This window comes from Madurella fahalii (assembly GCF_045866475.1).
Source record: "Madurella fahalii IFM 68171 DNA, scaffold_4, whole genome shotgun sequence".
NCBI lineage: Eukaryota > Fungi > Ascomycota > Sordariomycetes > Sordariales > Madurella > Madurella fahalii.
The window spans coordinates 1,649,253-1,674,344 of NW_027263974.1; the positions used below are offsets into that span (position 1 = coordinate 1,649,253).

The 25,092-nt window shown below is 56.7% G+C and overlaps 7 protein-coding genes across 7 annotated transcripts; 3 read left to right on the plus strand and 4 right to left on the minus strand.

Annotated features, from left to right (window-relative positions):
- Positions 1 to 372: 372 nt before the first annotated feature.
- Positions 373 to 3,124, minus strand: SGD1 (suppressor of glycerol defect; the record flags this gene model as incomplete). Its single annotated transcript, XM_071062897.1, has 2 exons — positions 373 to 3,002; positions 3,058 to 3,124. The coding sequence occupies 2 exons, from the start codon at positions 3,122 to 3,124 to the stop codon at positions 373 to 375; spliced, it is 2,697 nt and encodes an 898-aa protein (XP_070918998.1).
- A 496-nt stretch (positions 3,125 to 3,620) lies between these two features.
- MFIFM68171_07478 (Signal recognition particle subunit SRP14) lies at positions 3,621 to 4,179 on the plus strand (the record flags this gene model as incomplete). Its single annotated transcript, XM_071062898.1, has 3 exons — positions 3,621 to 3,644; positions 3,713 to 3,791; positions 3,860 to 4,179. 3 exons carry the CDS (start codon positions 3,621 to 3,623, stop codon positions 4,177 to 4,179), a joined length of 423 nt encoding a protein of 140 aa, XP_070918999.1.
- Positions 4,180 to 6,575: 2,396 nt separating this feature from the next.
- On the minus strand, positions 6,576 to 8,345 carry GBP2 (g-strand binding protein; the record flags this gene model as incomplete). Its single annotated transcript, XM_071062899.1, has 7 exons — positions 6,576 to 6,860; positions 6,927 to 7,354; positions 7,412 to 7,463; positions 7,538 to 7,699; positions 7,757 to 7,850; positions 8,017 to 8,083; positions 8,144 to 8,345. 7 exons carry the CDS (start codon positions 8,343 to 8,345, stop codon positions 6,576 to 6,578), a joined length of 1,290 nt encoding a protein of 429 aa, XP_070919000.1.
- A 5,590-nt stretch (positions 8,346 to 13,935) lies between these two features.
- COQ9 (Ubiquinone biosynthesis protein coq9, mitochondrial) lies at positions 13,936 to 14,994 on the plus strand (the record flags this gene model as incomplete). The annotated part of the gene is made up of 2 exons (XM_071062900.1): positions 13,936 to 14,574; positions 14,662 to 14,994. The coding sequence occupies 2 exons, from the start codon at positions 13,936 to 13,938 to the stop codon at positions 14,992 to 14,994; spliced, it is 972 nt and encodes a 323-aa protein (XP_070919001.1).
- A 414-nt stretch (positions 14,995 to 15,408) lies between these two features.
- Positions 15,409 to 19,098, minus strand: smc6 (Structural maintenance of chromosomes protein 6; the record flags this gene model as incomplete). The annotated part of the gene is made up of 4 exons (XM_071062901.1): positions 15,409 to 15,448; positions 15,507 to 15,607; positions 15,667 to 18,909; positions 18,967 to 19,098. The coding sequence occupies 4 exons, from the start codon at positions 19,096 to 19,098 to the stop codon at positions 15,409 to 15,411; spliced, it is 3,516 nt and encodes a 1,171-aa protein (XP_070919002.1).
- Positions 19,099 to 19,698: 600 nt separating this feature from the next.
- On the plus strand, positions 19,699 to 21,705 carry MFIFM68171_07482 (uncharacterized protein; the record flags this gene model as incomplete). The annotated part of the gene is made up of 2 exons (XM_071062902.1): positions 19,699 to 19,930; positions 20,000 to 21,705. 2 exons carry the CDS (start codon positions 19,699 to 19,701, stop codon positions 21,703 to 21,705), a joined length of 1,938 nt encoding a protein of 645 aa, XP_070919003.1.
- Positions 21,706 to 21,809: 104 nt separating this feature from the next.
- Positions 21,810 to 23,531, minus strand: MFIFM68171_07483 (uncharacterized protein; the record flags this gene model as incomplete). Its single annotated transcript, XM_071062903.1, has 2 exons — positions 21,810 to 22,684; positions 22,847 to 23,531. The coding sequence occupies 2 exons, from the start codon at positions 23,529 to 23,531 to the stop codon at positions 21,810 to 21,812; spliced, it is 1,560 nt and encodes a 519-aa protein (XP_070919004.1).
- Between the last annotated feature and the right edge of the window lie 1,561 nt (positions 23,532 to 25,092).

Below are 25,092 nucleotides of genomic sequence, written 5' to 3' on the forward strand. Positions count from 1 at the left end.
CCGGTACCTGAACGCCTAGCTGGCGATATATGTGAGGGTTCTCGCTCACTTCCAACAGATAGCGATATAAACCCTTTCCAACTTCTCTCCTTACCATTAGGACGACCTTACAGGGTTGCCGCAGGCTCCGCAACACCACCAAATCCGCACAGTCCGTCCGACCCACTGCCACATGATTCTCGTCTCCGCTTAGTCGATGACTGAAGACAATGGCAATATGAATTGGAGCTGGCCCCAGAGCCGGAGGCACGGCGCAGTAGCTGGGTATCTCTCATATGATGAGGCTATGGACCGGACTGTAAACCAAGTCGTGCGTTGCGCTTATGGCATCATGCCGCTCTACAGAACTGCCTGAAAAAAACTCTAGCGTCGTCATGCTAGATCATCGGCCTTGACTAGCGCGTCCTTGACTGCCGCCTCAGCCAACTTGCATCCATCCTGGACCAGCTTCGCATTCTTCTTCCCCCCAGCCAGGTCCGACTTCCGGACCACCTTCTTGAGGAAGTACTGCAGGCCCCGTGCCAGATCAGGCGTCGCGCCGACGGCCGAAAACGCCTTTGCAATGGCCTCATTGGGCCGCTCGCTGGCCTGACACTCAAGCAGCACAGTGACGAGCAGGATCTCGACAAAGTCGCGAGTCTTCTTCTGCAGGTACAGGAGGTTCAGCCGTTTGAGCACGGCCAGCCCCAAGCTGCCGCCCGCGACGAGTGCCCCGAACATCTTGGCCGTGTTGACAAGGCGTCTCAGGTCTACCGCCTCGTCTTCCTCCTCGTCCTCGGCGTCTTCGTCGCCAAAGCCGGACTCCCCCATCCGTCCAAACAACTTCCAGAGACTGGACTGGAACGCCCACTTGACCTCTCGCTGTTCCGAGCAGAGCTTCTTGGCAATTAGTGTGTAATAGGGGTTGTAGTGCTGTTCAGCACCGACACAGCGTATGATGACATTCGGTATCTCCCGCTGGCGTTCCTTGTTCAGCCGCAGTTTGAGTATCCGAAAGTACGCGTCCTGATAATCCATGGCTGACATGATGGAGATAAAGATGGACCGTCGAACTTCCGTGTTCATCCCTTGCTCCCTAGCAAGCTCTCCTAGGTCTGGGCCGTCCTCAACATCATCCAAGGCGAGGCTTTCGTCATCGCTGTCACCCTTCTCTGGAGCCGTGTTCCCCGTATTCTTCTCACCAGCCGACCTGCCTGCCCAGCTCGCGCCCACTATCCACCACTTGCCTTTCTTGTCGGCATCTTGGATATCCCTCAGACCCATCCGCATGGGTTCCGTGGAGTTGAGTTTTCTCGACTTTAGCTGGCCAAGGAGCTTCTTCATCCGGTTTCTGTGCTCCGAGATAATTGCCGACGCGCCCGCCCCGGCCTTCAACTTGTTGTTTTTCAGATCGGTAATGGTGTCGATCATGAACTTGGTCCTAACGGTGAGGTTCTTCTCGCCGGCCTTTGCGACAGCCGGAGGTATCAAAGAGACGATGTCCTTTAGCGCCATAGGGTCGTCTTGCCGGAGTGTAGGCCCGCACATTCGTACAATCCGAAGCAAGAGCTCGGCATTGAGCTCCGAAAGACTTTCAAGTAGCATGCGGATGTAGTCGAAGACCAGATTGGGCCCGATAAGCTGGAAGTTATAGAGCTCTGAGACGAAAGTAATGAGGTTTGACGTTTGCTTCGGGACGTCAGGCCGCTCCAATGCGGCTACCCTTGCTTCTTCAAAATACTTGTCGAAGCGCTCCACCACTTCCTGGATGAACTGGCCTCCGAAGTCCGTCCCAATCACCTTGTACGCAGCCGTAGCGAAGCCGGCCGTCAGGATGAGGAGCGTGTCCGGCAGACTTGTCGGATCGCAGACCTGTATCAGGAGCAGATCGACGAGTGAAGACGTAACGTGCTGTCGGGGATACTCTCTGTAGAGCTTCTCAATTTCTCCCATGATGGTCAACATGTTGGATTCGGTGATCCTGTTGACTAGACCCTGCGTCTGCCGGCGAATGCGCGCAGCAAGCTCAGCGTCCGACCCCGACTCCTTCAGTAGCGATGGGGGCACGTATTTTGCCGTCTGGCCTGTCGTTGGAGCAACATACGGGTTCTCGCGCACTCGCTTTTCGGGACCGTCTTCAGCAGCATCTTCATCCTCCGAGTCAAATCCTCCGAATTCGTCTTGACCCTCTTCCGAGTGGTCATCGCCGAGTCCGTCCCCGTCGGATCCCTCCAGCCCCGCATCATCCCCACTCGTGCCATCCATATCTTCGTCTAGATCATCAAAGTCTCCTGCATCCTCGTTACTATCATCAGACGCAGGCATTGGCTTCTTCCGCACAGCCAACGCTGCCTCGGCCTTCCTCCGCTTTTGGGCGAGCCATTCGTCTGCTTCTGCCTTGCGCTTCCTCTTTTCTTGCTTCTCCTCGTCGAAGCTGCCGCCAAGGCCATCCAAGAGGTCGCCAAGTCCGTCGTCTTTGAATGACTGGGGTAGATTTTTTCGGTTCTTCAAGCCGAGTTTCCTTTCTAGGTCCGCAATTTCTGCATCGTCCTGCGCGAGCTTGTCCCTCATCGTCTTTGACACCTTTGGTTTTGGTGGCGCATTGTTAACATCGTCCTCGTCGCCATCACTCTCATCCTCATATCCGACGCCCTTCTCGTCATCCTCATCTTCCGATTCCTCGTCCAGCACGCCCTCCGAAAGCATATCCTCGTCGTCTTCGTCCCCGATATCGTCCTCCAACTCGTCCGACTCGTCCTCCTCCTCCTCCTCCTCCGGCTCCGGCTTCCTCCGCTTCAGTATCGATTTCGGCCCTCCCTTTGCCGGCGGTCCGTTACCACCTGGTGCCTTCTTAAACTTTGTGGCGACATTGTCGTTACGGTTCGGAGCGCTGCGTTCGGTGTGATAGCTCCGGACAGCTGTAACACGGTTGGCTCTGGACTGTTTCCTCTCGGCTTTCCGGCGCTCTTTCCTGGACGCCACCTCCCCTCCGCCGCGCCCACGCCTTTGGGCCTGTTTTGAGTCTGCTGGTATGTTAGTAAGAAGCTGGAGGAATGTTACTGAAGAAACCCCCCTCACCCGATTCGCCGAGCTCCTTGAGCAATTGGAGAGGTAGGGTCGGCTTCTTTGTCCCAGGCGGTGGCATTTTGTCCCAGTTCGATGTGAGGGCAAATGGGAAGGCGCGGTTATATAGTGATTCTGAAGCAGAGCGTCCCTCGTGTTTTCAACGGAGGTGATGGCTCTCTATCAATTTGCCAGTCTAGTCGGTGCAGAGGGGAAGCGAGTTCCGCAATTCACCCTTTGAAAGGCCGTAGAGCCCGTGGAGGGGTCGAGTCTAAAGCCGTTTAGTTTCAAAGGTGCCTAACCTCACTCCTCTCTCATTTCTAGCAGTGGACGATGCTGCGGTCTGAACTTTTTGTTCTTATCGATAATGCTGGTGGGACTTTGGGGCCCAGAAACATCAAGTGGGGCGCTAATTCTCGATCCAAGTGGGTCGCCCAAACACCAAAGCGGCCCCACCATCAACGTCCAGGCGGGGCAAGCACTGTCCATCCCACGCCTCATTCACAACGGCCGAAGCTCTCAGCTCATCCATCACCCTCCATGGTATCAACCCCCGATTCAAAACACCAATAACCAAAATGGGTCACTTAACGCACGATGAGGTACGCTTGCAGCACCCCCTCTCTAAATTAAAAGCCATCCACTCGCTAACCTAACCCCCTCTTCACAGTTCTTCTCCAAACTCACCGACCTCTTCGCCGTCAACAAAAGCAAAGCTCACGGCGCAGTCTACTTAACACAAAAGCGACGTATGCTGGCCCCTGGCCTATGCTATCCCGTACCTCATCAAAACCAACCCAACTCACTTCATCTCTAGTAACCTTTTCCCAAGACGCCGACGCGCCCGCAGCGCCAACATCACCATCAACCTCAGGCCCGGCCCCTTTCCCAGACCTCTCCCCCGCGCACCCGCTCCCCGTTCTCATCCGCGCCACAAACGGCAAGTCCAAGGAGCGCAGGGCGTCCAAGGTCAAGCTCTCCACCGTGGTGCAGCCCGACGAGCTGGAGGGGTTCTACGCGCGCTACGCGGACGTCTGCAAGGCGGGCATGGCAGCACTGAAGCCGAGGGATCGGACCAAGCGGAAGGCGAAGGCGAGGAAGAAGAAGGGCGGCGCTACCGGGGCTCCTGCTTCGTGATGACAGTTCCTTTCGGTTGGCGAATAGGGTTTACTATGATGGTGGTCGTGCCTTGGAATTCCGCGATTTGACCAGGGTTGGTTGGTATGTCTTGTGTGCTCGGCTTGAATCTGCCTAGAGTCGCGAGCGGTGGTGAACGTCGGTTGCTTAGATCGGGTGAGTGTCTGGATCAGGGTCTTAATCTTGGACTGGGGTCGGGACGGGAGAGCCGCGGCTCAGACATTCGTCGTCCGGGCACAGCACAATCTTTCCTTCCAGCTACATCAGCGCAGGGGAGGGAGCGAGCATACCCGGGCCCTTAACTCCACCGCCGGTTTCGAGTGCATCATATGGGAAAGAGATTTCTGGCTGAAGCGTGGTTGCGTGGGGACGGGAACGCCGGCCATGAGCATGTGGCATAAACAAAATTAGAAGCATGGAGCGAAAGAAAGAGGGGCGGGAGACCCAGCATCTTTCTCCCCACAGCTCGTGATGTTCTTCCTAGGACCTAGACATGTTCTCAGACCACTGCTCTCATATCTACGGGTATACTCGCCTTCTCAAAATATAAGGGGGTAACTTGAAGGAGCCAGGTCTAGCAGTTTTCTATAATGTACCCAACCTATCTCATTGATTACCTCCTGTACCCTTCCCGAATCACCTTCTTTCTCATAACCCCTAACACCTCCCTCCCGGCTGCACAAGCCCTACCATTGGTACCTAGCCTTGTTGCTGCCCACTCAATACACCAAGCACAGCCCTGCCGCCTCCTGGAACCTATCATCCCCAGTCTCTAAGGTTGCGTTAGCTAGCGCAGACCGGCCGCTATACGCAATCCAGACCACTCGGGATGCAAGTTGTTATCAAAGTTCCGAGCCGTCAACCGGGGAAAAAAAAAAAAAAAAAAAAAAAAAGACCACGACATCCGGATTTACACCAAAGGCAAATGAGCCAAAGCAGCCATTGACAGCTGTTGCAACTCCGGGTTGGATACAAACCAAAGAACAGACACTTACGCCGTCTTTCGTGGGGTGTTCTGGGTTTTGAAGCAGAAGGGCGTGGAGGATGAGGTAATCCGGGACATCCTACGAGAGTTCTATTTGTCATACATGGGGAATTGGGTTAACTACTCGATGCCCTGTTCTGCTCCCGGCCCATCAACATCAGGGGCATTGATACTTCCAAACGTGCCGATGGAGTGTGTGCACGATGGCCGGTCTTCCCCCGCGGCGGTAGATACCCCACGGAGCATTGCTGCTCGCAAGAGGGCGAGAGGTCTTGTCCGCGGGTCCATCTCGCCGGTGAATGGCATGTCCTAGTGGTAGCGGCTGTCCTTTGCACCTTGCTAGGCTTAGCTGTTTGCTTTGCACGTAGTGTAGCAAGCCCGTCTCATCCACACGGCTTTCCACTTGGTTCTGCCTCGTCAGTATAAGAGGTAGAGTCGGTCTTTGTTGATATATTACAGATGGATGTCTATGATTCTATCCGGCACCCAGAGTTATGTCGCGATCCTACATCCATCTGGCCCGACAGTGCAGTCTGAGCAGTGGCTTCCCAAGTCATTGGTGCCATCAACAGCCGCCGCCATCAGATGCCACCATCGGCGCTCAGTAACAGCATGTCGAAGTAGAGCCGACCACAGGTGCCTGTCTGCACCGTTGGCGGGCACCGAGAATGGTATCATCAGGGTATCGGGGTATCCGCGCAAAAGCCGCCATCCAAAATACGCCGAGACGCCAATGCCTATCATGCCTGTACCACGTTCCGGAAAAGCATCATCCCTACGCTTCGCCGTACGCAACTCACCAAAGTCTGCCAACCGCTCTGGCCAGCCCGCTCTCTCACAATGCCATTTACCAGCAGACACGCCTACCACTGCCCGACGCCCTTCCATCGAACGCCGCCATTAACTGGAGAATCAGATGCTTATTCGACAATACATTCTAGGGTAAAAGCCGTCCGATTTTCCATTTTCAGTGGTTCCAAAAAGAACCGAGAGTCCCAAGGAGATAGAGAGAGAACATCGCGCCAGAACTTTTCTCGTCGTGAGTTCGCCGGTGCCGAAGACTAGGAGTGGGCGTCTCGAGGCCCTCTCTTTCATTCCCCGACCTAAAACGAAACCATCCTCCCAGAAACGCAACCAAATTAGGGACAAGACGCGAGTTCGAGACCGCGGCCTTCCAAGATTGGCATGACTGAGGCCACAGATTTCTGCGCCAAACGGAGACGGAGCAATAGATAGGAAATCATGACGATCGGCCAAAAGCCTGATAATAAGGGGAAAAGACAAGCAGAGAAGGAGAGTGCTGGGGTTCGCACAGCTACCGAGGCTGTCAGTACCAAAGGGTGGAAGTAAACCTGACGTTCCCGGAGAGTGGCAACTATCGGTGATTGCTCGGGCGGACTATCGAGGAGCTTCACATGATCTGGTCCTGGGTCAGACCACCATGCGGGTCGGTATCCATGCTGTCGCCGCCGCCGGGCGTGGCATATTTGACGTAGCTCAGGCCGAGAGGGCGACCACCGTACTGGTAGCCCTGGAACTTAGCAATGGCGGTCTCGGCGGTGTCTGCGTTATCGAATCGGACAACACCGCTTCCGCGAGAACGACCGCTCGGTTCGTACTGAATCTCGGCTTGCTCGACCTTGCCGATCGTCGAGAATAGTTCAACCAAGTCATCATTGCTCGTCGACCAAGGGAGCTACACGACGGTTAGGCAACAGAGATCGACGCCACAACAGTGCAAAGACGTGCGAGGCGAACTTACGTTGCGAACATAGATGATCTCGCACTTCTCAACGCCCGACGTGGCATGGTCAGTGAAAGGATTCGGGGGAACCGAGGCGCTGTTGCCGGCGTCGTAGACGCCTCCGCCGCCAGCACCAGCACCATATCCACCACGGCCTCCATAACCGAATCCACCGCGGCCACCACCGAACCCTCCTCGGCCGTAGCCACCAAAGGCTCCGCGTCCGCCCCCAAAGCCGCCGCGACCGTAGCCACCGACACCCATACCGGGGCCGGCGAAGCGATCCTCGCGAACCTCGAGAGCGCGGCCCTGCCAATCATATCCATTGAATTGTTGGATGGCGTTCCGTGCGTCATCAGGGGTCTCGAACACAACGACGCCCGAGCCTTTAGGTCTGCCGTCGGGACCAAGGTGGACATCAGCGCGAATGACGCCGCCTGTGCGGGCTGTGGCTAAAGTCAATACCCAGTCCAACTCTCGGGCTGTTGGACGGTTCTGCTTACCGGCTTGTCGGAAGAGGTCCTTTAGGTCTTGCCATCCCACGGTATAAGGCAGCTATGATGGGTCGGTCAGCATCAGCCAGCCCTGGCCTGTCCAGAAAGGAGAGGGAAAGAAATTCTGCTACGAACGTTCGAGACGTAGATCTGACGGCCACCGCCACCGCCGCCGGCAGCTCCAGGCATGCCAGCATTGAAGCCGCCGCCAGCGCCATAAGCGTTGCTCATGCCGCCACCGCCGCCGATGCGAGCGGCTCCACCCGGAGGTCCAAACCGAGGCTCGGCTTCACGATCCTGTCCGGAAGTTAATAGACCGGGTCTAGTATCCGTCCATATCCATATCAAACTTGCCTCTCGGACATAGACCAGTCTGCCCATAAGGTTCTGGTTGCTGAGTGTCGCAACGGCGGCTTGCGCCTGCTCCCTGGTGGCATACTCCACTATTCTGAACGGAGGACGGTTAGCAGCTTGCCCGCATGGCCTCCGAGTTGTTGTAGGATAGACTTACCCGCATCCCTAAATCACCAACGGACAACGTCCCAACCCGTCAATCCAACAATCCATCAAATAACCGAGAGAAGAGGAACCACAAAAGAACCAGCCAAAATCACTTATAGGCGCCCACCTTCGACATTCCATTGGGAAGAAGCAGCACATCGGCGTAGAGAACCTCTCCAGCTAGAATCGGCAGCGGTTAGCCCAAGTCCGTCTTGAGTCAAACCTGCCTCCAAAACCCACCCTGGCGCATAAAGTCCTTGAGATGGTGCCATTTGACGTCATAGGACAAGTTGCCGACGTAGACGCGGCGGTCCTGCTGCGATGTCTCGCGAATGTTATTCATGACTTGTTCTCGGTGTGCCGCACGATCCTCGTACGACCGATGGGGAGCTCCGCTGTATCCTGAGCCTGGTCCTCCAACAGCTGTGCCCTGACCAGTCATGGGAGAGCGACTTCTTCTCCGATGGCGACTCCGCGATCGATCACGGGGCGAATATGATCGGCGGGTATTCGGGCTCCGTGAACGTCCCCGTCTGGGAGAACGCGATCTCTCACGCTGTGAAATGTCAGTTGGTGACTAAGCTGTCGTCGGACACACGAGGAAGTCTAGGGCTAATGCAGGTGAGTTCCAGAGAGGAGTCCGCATAATGGCTGGGCGGGTGTATGGCCTCCTGCCTACACGCTGCCGGCGTTGACTTGCATGCTTCACGAGCTCCAAAGTCCGTGGCGGGGACGATCATCTTCGATCCGCGAGACCAACTCGGCAGTGTGTGGATACCAACCAGCCCGACCCAGCGAGCTGCGAGTGGATGCGGCCCTTGGCCCTTGAGCACGGCCCACATTGGTAGGAGCACTCCGTTGCGAGCCGCAACAAAGAGACGAACGAGACGGCGCCGGGAAGGTCGAGGTCGAGTCGCGCTCGCCAAAGAAAGAATAAAAAGACAAATTAGAGAGAATAATACTCACAGGGCGATAGGTGTCTCCTGAATCAGCTGCAGAGAGAAACCCGATGTTAGAACCAATCGAAGAAAAATAAAAGGGTTGAAAAAGAAACCGGCGAGGGGAAGGTAGGAGGTGGTAGGTAAATGAGGGAATGGGGAGAGATGCAATTGAGAATGCGTGTAATTTGAGGGAGCGTACCGTACCACTTGGGGGTGCCGCGGCGGGGGTAGTAGTGAATGAATCCGAGGGTGGATCAGGATAGGAAAGACATGCAGGTGGAGGGGAAAGGAGGGAGGGGTCTGGTTTGTGTGAAAGGTACATGTAGGTGGTATGTAAGAGGGACCACGCAGTGCAGGGAGAGGACGACGCAAGGCACTGCAGCAAAGTGCGTGCCTCCCCGAGTGGAAGAAACGCGCACGAGGCTTGACGAACAGCAGCAGACAGCAACGCCGGCTGGGCAAGTCTTTGGGGGAGGGGGAGGGTTACAAGCGACGGTAACACGTCATCGAGGAATCTGAAGAAACTGCCCACGATAACGGTTGCTCCAAGATTTGGTGGGCGTGTTGTGTGAAAGACGGTAATGCGAGGCTCGACAAAGACGAGACTCGCACGAGGCAGGAGAGGAGGGCGGGAAGAGAGGAAGGTAGAGGAAGCAGCTCGAGGCTGTACTTACCCATGGCCGTTATAGGAATCGAAAAAATTTTCTGGCAACTTAGCCGCTTGACGTGAGGGAAAATCTCGGCGATGCGACGATTGGATGCTGAATGACAGGCGTATGTTTGCAACTGCAGCAGCGCCGGTTGGGGATATCGCCTGGGCTGGCTGGCTGACTGTTTGGGGGACAGCAGGTGAGGCCCAGGTACAGGCGCGACCTCGCGCAACAGAATCACCGAGTCGGTTGAGGGGGGAACCCTGATGAGCCTCCAGCCAAGTTGGGCAGACGTGCGTCCGCCCGTGTTGAAGGTCGAAAAGGCGCGGCGCACGGCCGAGACAACGGAGCCCAGAACCTCTCTGCTTGACGCGACTCGAGGTACAGCTGGAAACGACAGGGACGAGTGTCAGCGCAAAAATATCCGTCTCGATACGCCTGACCGCCAAAAGGGAAAGGGCAGTACAGTACAGTTTCGGAGCTCAGAGTCTCGAGAGGACCTGAGCAAGGGTGATTGATTCACGCCGACAACAGGGAGAACGCGTGTCGGACAGTGGCCCAGCAGACGCCGCAAGGATCGAGGTTTGACTGTGGGGCCTCTTGGCAGATTACCTGGAGAGACCACACAAATGGCGCTGCGGGAGTGTGAAGGGGTGAGTTGGATGCGAGTCGTGCGGGCGGGAGCACGAGAGTGGGCTGCAGGCGGGCAGGCTGATGGGGGAATCGACCTTTTCGTCGGCAAAACTTGGAGTTGGCCAGCAGGCAAGTGGAAGGAACCAGCCGGGGCCCTGGGGCATGGACCACATCGGGTCAGCAGGGGAAACGGAGGCCGGAACGGAGTCGGCGGATCTAGCAGGTGGGCAGGGATCCGCAACTGCCAATGGGACATGGCGAATGCAAAACGCTGGAAGAGAATGATACCTTTTCCTGCATAGTTTACAGTCATGAATCTAAATGTACGTTGGAGGTCCAGCCATCCAACTATCTTCATTCGCGTCTAAGCCACCTGCAATGCAGAATGCAGCTTACATGTATGTAGAGTACATACCGACTACGGTACAACAGCGTGGGCTAAGGTGACGCCGTAGCACCTTGATGCGCTTGAGACGTTAGTGGATTTGCATCGCAAAAAAGAAGATTTGAGAACCCGACCAAACACCGAGCCGGTACCTCTGGCTGCCTTACTGCGTAGAGAGCGAAAATTTTGCGCAGTTTCACTCCATGCGGCAAGCCAGTAAAGAGAGACTTGAAGATGCAGAGGCTTGCTAGTCTATGGTAGATGCCGGGATTGGTGCATCTGAAAACCCTTTAAGGCTGATGAGATGGTCCGCAGTTGCGCACTCGGAGATCAGCCGCTCGTTCCGGACCATTGGAACCAGGGGCCTAAGGTTCCTGAAACATTGACAGCGATTGAAGGTAGTATAAAGACAGAGAGCAGAAAGAAAGCGGTGCTTGGGCCGGGGCCTTGCCAAGCTGCAGCCTCGTCACCTTGATGGCTGTGGCTGCCTCGCGAAAGCCGTGCCCACCGTAGCGCAAGAATATCGCGGCGGGGCGCATAGCGTGAAGCCCCACCACAACCCACCAACTTTGGATGAGCCTGGCTCCGCACTACGGACCCCCGCTCTTTACGACATCCTCCCTCTTGTACCTGCCAAATGGTACCTGTATCCTCCCTACTCTGTAATCACGCTTGTCAATCTTTAACATAAGAATCAAAAAGGAGCCGTAAGAAGAAGAAGAAAGGTAAGAGAAATATTGGACAGAAGAGCCAGGAGGTGTACATCAAAAGAGCTAGTTTTGATAGCTCGACAAATAGGGAACAAGAGATATGCCAATAACCGGCTCATGCTTGTCAGCAAATTCCAACTTTCCCGCCTTATCCTGTGTGGCGTTATCGCAGCCCCGACTCTCGGATACGTACTGTACGTATAGCTTCCGTACCAGCCCTAACCACCTCGGTCATCAATTGCTCACGGGCATTGAAGGTTGACGCACGGAATCATGAATGGGGTTGCATCAAGCACTATCTGCTCTGTACCCCCTATCGGAAAACATAACGGGGGACTGACGCCTCACACACTACCTTAGCGGCATCTCGATGATCTGACATGGCTTCATGGATTTCCCATCTGTGGGAGACGGTGACCAAGACATAGACTTGCCGATTCACGCTTTGAAGCGTAGGCCCACCACCACCTTGTCCCCTCCGCATCCGTTTCTTAACGCAACTTTCACCCGGTTGAGTTCCGTACACGCACGTTTCCTCCGACACAAGGACACCGCTGAGGGCAGCACATCTCCCAAGTCATTTACCATGTACCCCTAACAATGAGGCGGTCAAGCTTAGTGTCGCCGTGACACTCCTACAATAAGCAACAGCTGAATGCATTTTATTGCGTGTACATAACCCTTCATCCAAACCTGATCTTGATCGAAAGAAAGCTGACTGGGTTCGCTTTCTGTGCTCGAAGAAAATCTAGTCTCGTCTGCGCCGACCAAAGTCTCTGCCGGATCGTGCTATTCACCGAGGAAAACGCCAAGAGGATTATAGTGTAAGGCTAGGTCCTCAATCCCCGAAGCGAATCAGCTCCTCGGGCCATGGAAAGAGGCACGCCCCACGACGGAACACTGCATTGTCATGCAGGCTCTCCCTTTCCCGAGTCATCCGTCTAATGTTACCCCTCCATGTCCATGACCCTTGGAATCATCAGCGCTCCTGGGGTACTTTGTCCGTACCCCGAGTGACAATGACGGCGAGTGGTTATCCCCTCGCCACCAACTGAGGGACCCTACCCCCCTAATCCTAGTGAACCATGCCGCCGAGAGGCCCAGAATAGCGGCATTGGTTGGCATTGGCCTGCCCTATATGCTCTGGGTTCGGCCATCCAGGACCCTCGGAAGGTGACACAGCAGCTGGAGCGAAGCACACAAGAGAGAGAGCCCACCAATCCGGTCGCTCTAGCACAGTCTCAGCGGGTCAGCCATAGGACACAGACGAGGAATTTTTATGCCCTCGTACGGGAACAGCGTTCCGCTCGTGCTGCATTTGTCCTGTAGACATTCGGGTGAAGCGACCACTCAGGACGGCGAATCTAGCAGACTGCCAACCACTGACACAAGGTGGGTTGCCTAGCACCTCCCTACCCAAGCAAGAAGGCCCCGCAAGCCCGTCATCAAGCGGCCAACACAACCGTTGAGGTGGGCAAATTTTTGAATTTCGTTATTGACGCTTGACCAACCAAAGATAAGCAGCAAACCGGTCAATGCAGGGCGGAATCGGCTAATAAAGCGGCGCATGAGGAGCACCCTGAGAGCATGTACCATGGTGCAGACACCGGACGGGTGATGAGTCCGAAGCCTGGCGCAGGCCAACGGGTCTGGAACTCGCCCGCTTCGGCAGCCGAGGATGGGGGTGGTGGAGCGGCCCGGGGACGTATTCCGAGCGGAGACGGTGCCGAAAGAGGATGGGACGACTTGCGCCATCGCAAACCACTCAATGCCCTTCCCTCATCAGATGAGCCGCGCCGAGAAGAACACGAGGAGGATCTGCGGGGCCATAGCATGCGTTTTGGATAGCCCCCGCGCCGAGGATACAGAAGATTGCAACCGTTGGTGGGGTTCGGCCGGCTTGCAGGTCTCAATTGGGTGCGAGATGCATCTCGCAAGCCATCCCGGAGGGTCCGGCGATCGCGACGACCTGATCGGTGCCGCGTGCACCTCTCTCGAGATACACCACGGCTGGTCAGCTTTCCGCCATGTGAGCCATGGGCACGGGGTGCTGGCAACGGACAATCGAATCAGTTCCGTGGACCACCTTGCGCTCTAACGAGACTGAGGCTAGACGGACATGACAGCGTAGCAGTCGCCGATATCACATCTGGAATTGCTGTCTCCTTGCATTAGTTTCCATGCTGCATCTCTAGCTGCGCCTGGCACATGCTGGCCCCCGCCGAAGGAGACAGGCATTGGAAACCCTGTGCAGAGACAGAGGGGTATGGGTCGTCGAGACAATGTTTAGACAGCGATTCAGACAAGCCCCTACTTTGGCCAGTTCAGTGCATATAAAGTCATAGCAGAAAAACATGCGCACATTACCACAGACTGCGAATGTGCGCTAACACGACCCCTGCTCGCTTTAAAAAAAACAAAAAATGCAGTGGGCCGATATGCAAACGGCGAGCATTACCTAGTTAGTTGTAGCGGGGCGAGGCCAACGCCGAGCATTCCTCACCCGGCAAAAACTGACAGGGATGGCACCACTGATCTAGCACGTGTTGTTGGATCCGCAAGACGACCACAGCAACACGCAGCAATTGCTCAACCGCAGACGGCAAGTCGGTCGAACCGACTAGCTCGTAGTGTCCGGAGAGAGAAACAGAAGAAAAGAAGAAGAGGAAGAAAGGAAAAGAGAAAAAATCGGAAGAGAGAAGGAGAAGAAGAAATGACATACCCGGCCGCGGTCTCGTGCTCGGCCGGCGCGGCAACAGCGCGCACAGCCCTGCGAGTCCTACTCCCGCTCCGGCCGGCCGCTACCCGATCCACAGCAGCCGCCCTCTCGGGACCGACGACAACGACATCAACACGATCCATAACCCTCCCCTCCCACAGCGGGGCCCCCCTCCGGTGGCAACAGCCCCTCCAGCAGCCCCAGCTCCAGCACCTCCCTCGACACCACTACCACTCACACACCCACCCCCCGGCCCCGGGCCCGTTCACCCCCGCCGAACAGACACTCCTCGCGGCCGCCTACAAGCACGTCCCTGCGCACGGGTTCACGCCCGAGTCGCTCGCCCTCGGCGCGCGCGGCGCCGGCCTCCTCGACATCAGCGCGTCGATCCTCCCTGACGGGGGGGTCTTCAGCCTGATCCGCTGGCACCTCTACACGCAGCGCACGGCGCTGGCAGGAAAGAAGGCAGGGCTATTCCAGGGCACGGAAGATGTCATGTCGGTGGCGGAAAAGGTGGAGGCGCTGGCGTGGGCAAGGTTAAAGGGGAACGTCGACGGCATTGGCGTCGACGGCAACGAGAAGGGCAATGGCAGTGGGGAGCAGGGGAGGGGGGTTCTGGGGAGGTGGCAGGAGGTACGTATACAGAATTCCCTCCACCCGGCGGTTTCTTCCGAAAACAAAGCCCGCATCCGGGATGTGATGCTAATGGTTCGCCCGCAGGCCCTCGCCGTCATGGCCCAACCCTCGTACGTCCCCGCGTCTCTCAAGGAGCTCGCCCTCCTCGCCGACGAGATCCTCTATCTCGCGGGGGATGTGTCGGTTGACCCGACGTGGTACACCAAGCGCGCCAGCCTGTCCGCCGCCTACGCGGCGGCCGAGCTGTTCATGACGACGGACCAGTCGCCCGGGTTCCGCGAGACGCGCGCTTTCCTGCGGCGACGACTGGACGAGGCAGCTCGGGCGGGTGGGGCGGTTCGCGCGGCGGGGGAATGGTTTGGTTTCACGGCCAGCGCGGCCGTGAATGTGTTGCGGAGTAAGGGTGTGCGGATATGAATCCGAGTCGAGATATCCGTCCCAGCAAAGGCATGGACGTTGCCGGGAAGTACGCACATGTGTATTATATCATAGCTAGGGGCGAGCCTGTATCATGTAGGTATAGAGAAGATTACTTGCACCATACAGATACTCCAACAGCCGCGACCAACCAAACTCGAGTCAGTTGGAAATGTGACAAACGTTACGCTAATAACCACAACAAGTAGGTTTTGGCCATACTCCATAACTCAAAACAACGCCCGCTTTTCTTTGCCCACCCGAGCATTTACCCATCCCATTCTCCCACAAAACGCCGAGCATCCGGTTCCTTGGAATCTCTACAAGTCGCTTGGACCTAGAGTGTCCAACCGCACACGATCTTTCAGCAACAACGACATGTAAGTCGACCGAACCAACACGGTAAGAATAGTATCAGTAATCAGTCAGTGTACGCTGACGAGGATCCGTAAGCCTAGTCAAAGCCGTCAGCATAGAGTATCGACACATCACCCGAACCAAGTCCAACGCACCGGATAATCTTGACATCCTTGTCAAGTGTGTTGCGACCCTCAATGGCATTCGGCGTGATAAAGATGTACTGGCGATTCACCGACCGCCGCGCTGCCGTTATCTATGGCACATCCGTCAGCCAAACAACCGCTTTCATATTCGTCCGAGAGACAAACTCACCAACATGTTCGTGCTAATTGCCCGGTTAACATTATCCATGAAGACGTCAAACTCATCCAGACACCGCAGCGGCGAGCCCATGGCTTCCCAGATGGCCAGGAGCAGGCAGATGGACGAGAACGACTTTTCACCACCAGAGAGGGTCTTGGTACTCCGCCCCGCCGCTCTCCGCTCCGTCCTGTCCGGCTCGACCTGCAGGTCCAGAGCCTTGCGTTCGTGATCGAGGAGCAGCTTGCCGCGGAAACCTCGCTCGCTAAGGAGGTAGATGAAGTTGGCGCGAGACTGCGACGAGATGTACCGCTGGAACTTTCTCCACTTGTCGAGGCGCAGACTGAGCGTCTCACGGAGGCGCTCGTTGACCCTCTTGCTCGACTCGAGCTCGTCGACGACCGTGTCGTACATCTTCTTTGTCTGCTCAAAGGATTCGAGCACCTCGGCCTCGCTCATGCCTCGCTTCTTGTCTATCCTCTCGAGACGGGCGCGGAGCTCATTGTACTGCGACATGATGCTGTCGTGCGTCTCGCCCTCGGGAATGTACACGCGTTCGGGGCTGATACGCTGGGCTTCCTTGATCATATCCTCGATGTGTCCCTGCCGCCTTGCACATCTGGCCTCGGCGACCCTCTTCTGCTCGGCGTATTCGGCTGCTCTAGAGATGATGTCGTTCTTCTCGATAAGGCTAATATGGCGCAAATCTTGGGCCTGCTTGAGCTTGGCCTCTGCCTTTCGGAGACGTTCCTCGTAGTCCTTGGCCTCCTTCTTCTCGTCCTTAAATTTCCTGTGGGCCTCCGCCTCCTCTACACTCTTATCTTGTTTTTTCGCCCTCAACGTGCCGTACTGAATTCCGACATGGTTTTGTTGTTCCTTGAGATCTTCCAGGATCTCTTTAAGACCTTGCAAGCGACCGTCCGCTCCGTCAAACTGATCCAAATCCTCCCTGATCTTATCAACAGCAACCTGCTCATGCCTAAGGCGGCTTTCCAGAGTTTTCACAAGATTTTCTTGTTGGGTTCTTTCCGTCTTGCAGCGCTGGTAATGTTGCTGGAGACGCCGTCGTTCGGCATCCAATTCCCGGTACTCGGCCTCTACTTGCTTGAGCGTTTCCTTCAAGAAGGCAAGCTGTGAGTGCGAGTCCGTCTTCATCCGACCTCTCAAATGCGGTTTCGGCCTGACTGGAGTGCTCGAGATACCGTTGTTGCCCCCCACCAAGCGGAGAGCTTCGCCACGCTTCCCTTCATTCCACGACAAGCAAGCCTTGACATTCCGCGGCGGAGCACCATCGAACATAACCTGTTGCGCTCTGGTTCGCTCCGGAACTAGGATGACTTGTTCGATCATGTGGTGGATGATAAGTTGATCCCGCACCAATGTGTTATCGATCTTGAGGACCCGGAGGATAGTATCGTACTCGGGATCAGGTTCCTTGCCATCCAGGTTGAGGGGCTGCTGGTTGCAGATAAACACGGGGCAATTCTTGATACCGACTCGGTTAATGAATCCCCGTAACGTTTTTTCGTCGCGCCTGCTCGTGACGAGGAAAGCGCCGAGGTTGCCTCCGAACGTTGTCTCTAGGATCGGACCCCACTCCGGTTTGAGCAACTGGATATGAGCACCCAGGGGCCCGATCGGTTTGCTCTCGAAACTTCTCTCATTGGCATCGATCATCTTGAGGAGATTCGGAATTCCCGCCTCGTACCCTGCGTAGAGAGAGCTACTATTTTCCTCGACGGCTTTGATTTTATCCTCGACGTTGGCAATCTCCCTCTGCTTTGGTTGGATCTTCTCGGCAATTCTGTCGAGATTCTGTTTGGCTTGTTCCTCGTTTTGCGCGAATATCGGCCTGCGGTCCTTGGTTTCCTGGAGCTCCTGCTGGGTCGCCTTCACTTTTTCATTGGCATCATCAAGCTCCCGTAGCTTGATAGTATGCGCTTCGCCGTTGGCCTCTTGTAGCCGTTTCTCCTCTGCGCTAATCTTCTTCTCAGTATCCTTGATGCTGTTAGTTTTGACTTTGAGGGCTTCGTGTGCGTCCCGTTCCTCCACATGAAGTCCTGCAATCTCTTTCCTGAGCCGTTGCCACGCTTCGTGGGCATCTTCCACCCGCTGCTGGATCTCACCCTCCTCTTCTTTGACAAATTGCAGTGTCTCCTGGGCACGCTCAACCTTCTCATCAGCGAGCAAAAGCGCTTGGTTCTTTTCTTGCATCTCCCGCTCTACGTCTGCGGCTTTGATCTCGATTTCAGCAAGGTCCTGCTGCCTATTGCGGAGTTCTTGCTCCGCTTCGACGACTTGGGCCCAGGCCAGCTGGTTGCGCAACGTCCGCAGTTTAATCCGGCTTTGCCGGTTGCCATCAAGCTCCTCCCTCATTCGCTTTGCCTTTTCGAAGGCCTCTCTGGCATGCTGAACGCGTTCCTCCTGGTCGGGAATCTTGGCTACCATCTGTTCCAAGCTCTCTGAGATCAGCCGGTAGTCGTTATCTAGTTGCTGGAGTTGCACGCCCTCGATGAAGAACTTGTACTTTTGTGTCTTGGTGGACGCGTTCAGGAACTGGCGAGCATTGTCCTGGGAGAGAACGTTCAGGGGATTGTCAACCTGCAGTGCATAGTACTCGACGATCTCATCGACCTCTTGCTTCTTGGTGGAATGCGTCTGGCCAAGGGCGGTCTTGACCTTGAAGCCACTGGAGCCGGATTTTGTGAAGTGGCGCTCCACGATGATAGATTCGCCGTAAATGTCCGGTTTGTAGGCGTCCTGCCCCTTGTTCTTCAGCTTGACAGCGAGGAAGGAACGGTCACAGCCTTCTTTGATGAAGCTCTTCAGACTCCCGCCACGGTTAGTCGAGCTGGCTTTGCCGCCAAGACACAGCGTGATCGCGGTAAGGATGGCGCTCTTGCCGCTGCCGTTCTCTCCCACAATGAAATTGAGCAGCGGGCCTAGTTCGCAATGGAGGCGCTGGTGACACATAAAGTTGACACAGGTAACGCTCTCGATGATGCCGTTATCCGCAATGGCATTGTCACCTAGTAGGTTTGGGCGGAAGCGGAGCCGCTGCGTGGCACGTTGGTCATCGGCCGCCTCGTGGCGCAGGTGGTCGAAGTTGTTGTCTCTCATCAATTCGTATTGGCTCTTTGGAGGTGTAGCCTGCGGAGGGGCTGCATTCTCGTCATCGTCTGCAGTATCGCTGTCGGAGTTTGTCGGCGTGGAAGGGTGGTCCTCGTTGGCGTCGGAGAGACGTACCCGTTTCCGCTGTTATTGTGTCAGCCTATCGCATAAATCAAGCGCCTTGAAAGGTGAGACACCGACCGGCTCTGTGTGGGATCTTGACCTCGCCAGCTGCACTTCCCCAGAGTCTTCATCGTCATCTTGGCCACCTGGACGCCGCACGCGCTTTCGCGAGGCCTCAGCCTCGAAGTTATGGGTGGTCCGCGATGGCATCTTGAAGCCCCGGACTCTCTCGTCCAATGCGCTGCCCACAAATATCACCGATAACGGGCTGTGGTGTCGCAGGATGTGTGGTCGGGGTCTGTGGGAGACAAAGGACTTGCTCGACAGCGACACGAGAGCCGCGTCCCTTTGGTCATGGAACGCGTTTGGGTCACTAAAACCGATGCAAGCCCACTCTTAGCTTTCGGTTAGCGCGCACAGGCCCGAGCTTCAGTGCCCAAACCCCGCGGTTACACTGAACCACCCCGCTGGGTGGCATGGACTCCACTGCCCTGTGGCCAATCGAAATCGAAATCTTTGATCGAAGACTCCATCGAATCCTGTGGTAGAGGAGAGTGAGTTGGATTTACCTATGGCATGGTGATTATTTTTACATGCGACGAGGCAAATCAAGAGGCTGTAGGACACAGTGACCACACTGGAAGCCGGATTTCTTGGACTCAGCAGCCAACTTACAACTACTAGGCAGGCACCATCTTTGCCTGGATGCTATTCCATGTAACAAGGCTCGCCGCCGAAGGAAGAGTTGATCGACTGACTCAAGCAATCGTAAGAGTTGGGGCCCAGGATAAGAAAGGGCGAGCGGACGAGATGGATGTTGAGGCCGAACTGCGGCCCGGGGACGAAGGCTTCGATGGATTCCGGATGAGGCTCCCCGAAGACTGCGTTGAGTACATGCTCTTCATCATAGGAGAAAAGACCGATAATCGCCTTCCTAGTCTGGAAGCGGTTCGAAAGGCAGCAGACCAAAAGCTGGATGCGTTGGCAAAAGACTACATCTGGCAGCGAGAGCCATTCAAGCTGGAAACCAAGATCCTAAAGGGTGTGTTCTACCCCCCTATGCACCGGGTGAGGGAGGAGCTTAAAGCCGAAGCTGACATACCCAGCGCAGGCTTAGGACTTCCCTACCTCCAGGGCACAACGCACTACGGAGACAACGTCGAGGACGAGTGGCTCATCGTGTACCTGCTTCGCGAGCTAAGCAAATCCTTCGCCAACCTCTGGATCCGCGTCTCGGACAGCGACGGCGAGTTCCTCCTCATCGAGGCCGCAAAGGTCACGCCTAAGTGGCTGAGTCCCGAGAACGACAGCAACAGGGTATGGATTCACGACGGCAAGCTGCGTATCATTCCCTTGGAGGGTAACGGAACAATATCCAAACCACTCTCCCTACGGCAGGCCATCGAGTTTATCAAATCCTCCCCCTCCTCACTCATCCACTCAACCTTCATCGAATCGGAGGCCTTCTATCGCCTAGAAAAATACCCAGCTCAGATCACCGACTCCTTCCACCACGCCTTAGCCACTCTACCCAGGAAACTAGCCTACCTCCTCCACGCCCAGCCCAAATCCATCGCCCCGGCCACCGAAGCCTTCTACCTCCGCGACCCGCGCTCCCTGAAACCGCTCCTCTCGCCGTCACCGACACTCACCTTTCCCCCAACCGACCTTGTCACCGTCAGCGTGCGCTTCACCAAGGTGCTCTACGCGCAGCTCAAATCCCAACACTTCCCGCCTCCTCCAGCCTGGCGGAGTCTGCTGCACGCGGCTGAAGTCCAGACCGCGACAGGAAAGCCAGACTCCGAGGCGGCGAAAGGACTCGCTCGCCTGGAGCTGGGCATGAAACTGACCACGGGATTTGAGCTTCTCGTCAAGACGGCCGACGAGAGCTCCAACCGGGTCGTGCGGGAGGTGGCCTTACTGCTGGAGGATCTTGCCGAGGACGGCGGCGATGCGGCGCTCCCGACGGACGCGGAAATAAAGGGGTGGGAAGGCGTCCAGCGGGAAGATGACGACTCGTGGATGGACATCGATTATGCGGATTTTGAGAGGGAGTTGGATGGCAAGGGCACCCGTGCTGCTGCTGCTGCTACTGCTGGGGGACGGGCTGCGGCCGCCGGCTTCGGCGACGCACATGCACAGGCTGACTTGCAAAAGATTGTGTCGCGGTTCGAGGCGTTTTTGAATGATGAGGAGGCGGGGATTGAGGGGGCTGAGATTGACGAGATGGATCGGGATAATGATGATGACGGTGATGAGGGCAGTTGGGAAGAGGGGAATAGTGAGGATGAGGACAAGGAGGTTAGTTTTGATGAGGAGCAATTTTCCAAGATGATGCGAGAGATGATGGGCCTTCCGTCCGAAGATGCTAGTAAAGAGAGGAAAGGCAAGGGAAAAGCGACTCAGGACGAGCCTGAGGGAAGAGAGGATGAGGATGATGGTGAAGACGAGGATGAGGACGAGGACGAAGAGATCCGTAAGCTCATGGAGCAGATGGAGTCCGAGCTCAAAGGGCATGGTGTGTTGGACCTCGACCCGAAAGAGAAGTCTCTCCCTACGATCAAAGAAAAGGGAGAAAGAGGGTCAAAGACAGGGCCAACGGAGACCATGGAGGAGGATGACGACGAGAGCGGCGACGAGGAAGTGGATATTGACTATAACCTCGCAAAGAACCTGCTCGAGAGCTTTAAAAGCCAGGCAGGCATGGCTGGGCCGGCGGGTAACCTACTCGGTCTGATGGGCATGACTCTGCCGCGGGACGAAGAAGACTCGGACGACGAGCAGAAAATAGCTAGCCGCTCTAGTGGTGGCATGTGATGTGTATATACATGATCATACTATGACCTTATCAAAATAATCTACCCACGTACCATCTTGTAACCCCATGCACCGTTTATCTTTCTCACCCAGTTCATGATTCATTAGTCCTCGGGTTCTGCCTTGATCCTCTTCGCGGGTGACATTTCCCCACTGGGCCTTTGATGCCTCTTCTTTGCGTCGTCAGTGACCTCAGCCAGTCTCGCCAGTACCTCATTCAGCTTCCTCCTGGCCTCGAGCTCTCTAGTGCTGCTGTCAGGCCGCGGCCGGTAGAACTCGCTCACGATGTGTACCACGGCGTGGTAGACCTGGTATAGTAATAACCTAATCCAGGCCGTGTCGACGGCTTCAATGATGTCCTTGCTCAGGGGGATGTGTTTTATGTCGGTAGCGTCAGGTTCCTGTTGGGGTTTCACGCCGTTGAACCCCTCCAGGAAGCCAGCCGACGGGGGCTGCTGCTGCGGGTCGCTGAAGACGGTTGCCAAAAGAGGGTCGCCAAAGACGCAGCTGCTCCAGTCGCGGAGGCCGGTGACATTGAGGTTTCGCATAGGGCGCTCTTCCCCTTCTTCACCACCTTTAGCCTCTCCCTCCCATGCATCCTTCTCTTTTCCCCTATCTTCGCCTTTGCCCTCCTCTTGTTGCCGTTGTTTGCCCACACCCTTCTCTTCTACCCCAGCAGCAACTTCCTCCGTCCCTCCTTTCTGATCCTCCTCTTCTCCCTTCACAGCCAACCCTTGCCCCTCCCCCTTTTCAACACCCTCGTCCCCTCCCCCTCTCTTCCCTTCCCGTTCGACCACCTCAACCATGACATTCCCCGCGCCCTCCACCACCACCAACCTGGCGGTCCTCACCTCGTCCAACAGATACCCCAGCCTCCGGAAATGCCTCCGTATCGTCGAGTACCCCAACACGACCGCCATGTCCTCCCCGTCCCTCAGAATCCCCTCCAGCATGGCGTGAAACGCCATCGACCATGTCCCTGCCCCGCCCGTGGTCGTCATCAAGCCACCACCACCACCACCACCACCACCACCACCACCTCCCCCTCCCCCTCCCCCTCCTACTCCTCTTCCCCCTCCCCCCGTCCCTCCCCTTCCGCTTCCACTCCCACTTCCACTCCCACTCCCAATCCCAACCCCACCTACCCCTGCCCCTGGCCGCACCAACAACCCCGGATTCAACGGGTTTCGCGGCGGGAGGTGACTCGCGACGACGGCGGCGAGCGGGCCGAACCTACCCGAGGGGGAGGTCAAGCCTGCCAGGCGGCGGAAGAGGACGCCGGTCTGGCGGTCGAGGCGGTGTCGTTCTCGGAGCGAAAGGGGCGCGGGCGGCGCGACGGCGGCGGCGCTGGGGTTTGCGGAAGGGGGGAGGAGGAGGAGCAGGGCGAGCGGGACGCTGCGGATCTGGGCTGGGGTGGGGGAGTAGACTGCGTAGGAGGAGCCGAGGAGGTTGGACTTCTCCTGGCCGTGGTGGAGCAGGGTGGGGAGGAGGGAGAGGGAAGGGTAGTTGGGGCTGTCGGGTTCGTCGGGATTGTCGGGAGGCTCCGATGGGGAGGATGAAGAGGGCAAGGAGCAGGATTGTTGGGAGGCAATCCAGCGCACTGCGGCTGCTTCCGAGGCGACCATACCTTGCTCGAAGCGGAGCGGGCGCCAGAGGGAGAGCGGCGGGAGGACGAGGTGGAGGGACCTGCCGTCTGAGAGGTCGACTTGGTAGATTCGTTGCGGGGGCAGAGACGGCGCGGGTTGGATTTGGGAGATGGCCGTGTCCGCTGTTAGGACTGGGCCGAGCATGTCCCTGGCCGTCTGGTCGGAGGGTGGTCGGCACATGGCCGGCGAGAGGTGGGCGGATGGCTGTTGGGAGACTCGGGTCGAGTTGTTTGTGCGAGTTGGACGAGACGGCCCCTCGAGGCGGTTAAGTAGTATTTGTCTCGGGTGCTCAGGGGCACAGGCTGGCCTCTGTTTGTTTTTTGATCTTGGAGGCAGAATTGAACCGGAGTGTGTTGGGCCGAGTGGCAGCACTGCGGCACTGCTCCTGTGTAAGGTACCGGACGTCATGGACGGGGCGCACTCGGTTCCGCGGATGACTGGCAAGGTGTACAGTTGGGAGTTGCTCCGGGGCACCGGCTCCTTACCTATATATACAACGTGTAATGGATATATCTGGGTTGGGGTCTGTCACCTGCCGCGGACAAAGGAGTAATAATAAGCGGCCCCGGCAGTGCCCAAGCGAGCGCAAACCAACTCGCTGCTAAAGCCACAAAGCCATCATCATTTGCGGGTCTCTCGGATGCTCTCACGGCATTATCACAATGCGGGAGCCAGTTGTTACTGATGGGGCGCCCAGCTGTGGGCTGTTGGGGATTCTGTAGACCAAGAGCTCACTGGCAGGGTACATACTTTCAAGGGGGGTGGTGGGAAGACGAGACAGCCCGAGTAAGAGCATGGCCTTGGCCACCTACTCTTCTAGAATAACACCAACAGCATAGCCTCCGCGATGGGACAATAATGGCCCCGAAGGGGCGTCCTGTTCTTCTCGACTAAATTACATCAGGAATGCCTCTGGAGCCCCAGTGCTGGGATCTGCCAAGAGCAGGTCTCGTGGAGCAAGGCCGCGGCGGGCGAATAGGACGCTGAGCATAGCGAGCAGGAAGACCGATCTTCACTTTGCCCCCAACAAGCCGGGACATTACCACTACGGCCTTCTCGCTTGTCGAGACATGGGATCTTGTTAGTGGTGCCGCGACGGGAATAAGCAGACGCCGGCACTGCATGCGCGCGCATGGCCCCACCCCCGTGGTCCATCGAGACCATGACGGCCGGTGATGTGGCGTCCGTCATCCGGCCTTTGCCCTTTTGATTGCATCTGGGCATGAGGAGGCGCGTCGCCGTGGCGCGCCAGGGCCGCCCAGCTCATCAGGCAAAAGCTATTAGCGAGACGGTGGGGACGTGAATTAAGATTTGGCCGCCGCCTCTGGGCTGGTCTGACCGAATTACGGAGCGGCGGGAATAGGCGTGATGTCAAAACGCTCGGCACGAACTAATAAGCAAGTTCCGTGCCTTACCCAGAGAGCTCAGCACCTTGGCTGTTGGGCATTATATCACCGCACGGTAGACGGTCGTCGATGGGGAGAGGGGAAGTGGTGCCGTGGCATGCGGCTGCCGGATGCAAATATGTATTACATCCATGCTGTGCGACACTCACACCCAAGCAGTTGCAGCTCCTCTTGACCGCCGCTACGACGGTGCTGTCAGTGCAATCTTCGTTGTCGGGATGGAAGCATGCCAAAGAGGAAGGTGCTCGAATCGGGACTCGGTAAGCGTTCGCATCGAAATCGTTGCCTGAACAATCAAAACGTCCTGTCGGGCAAGAGCAAGCGAAAGTAAGCTC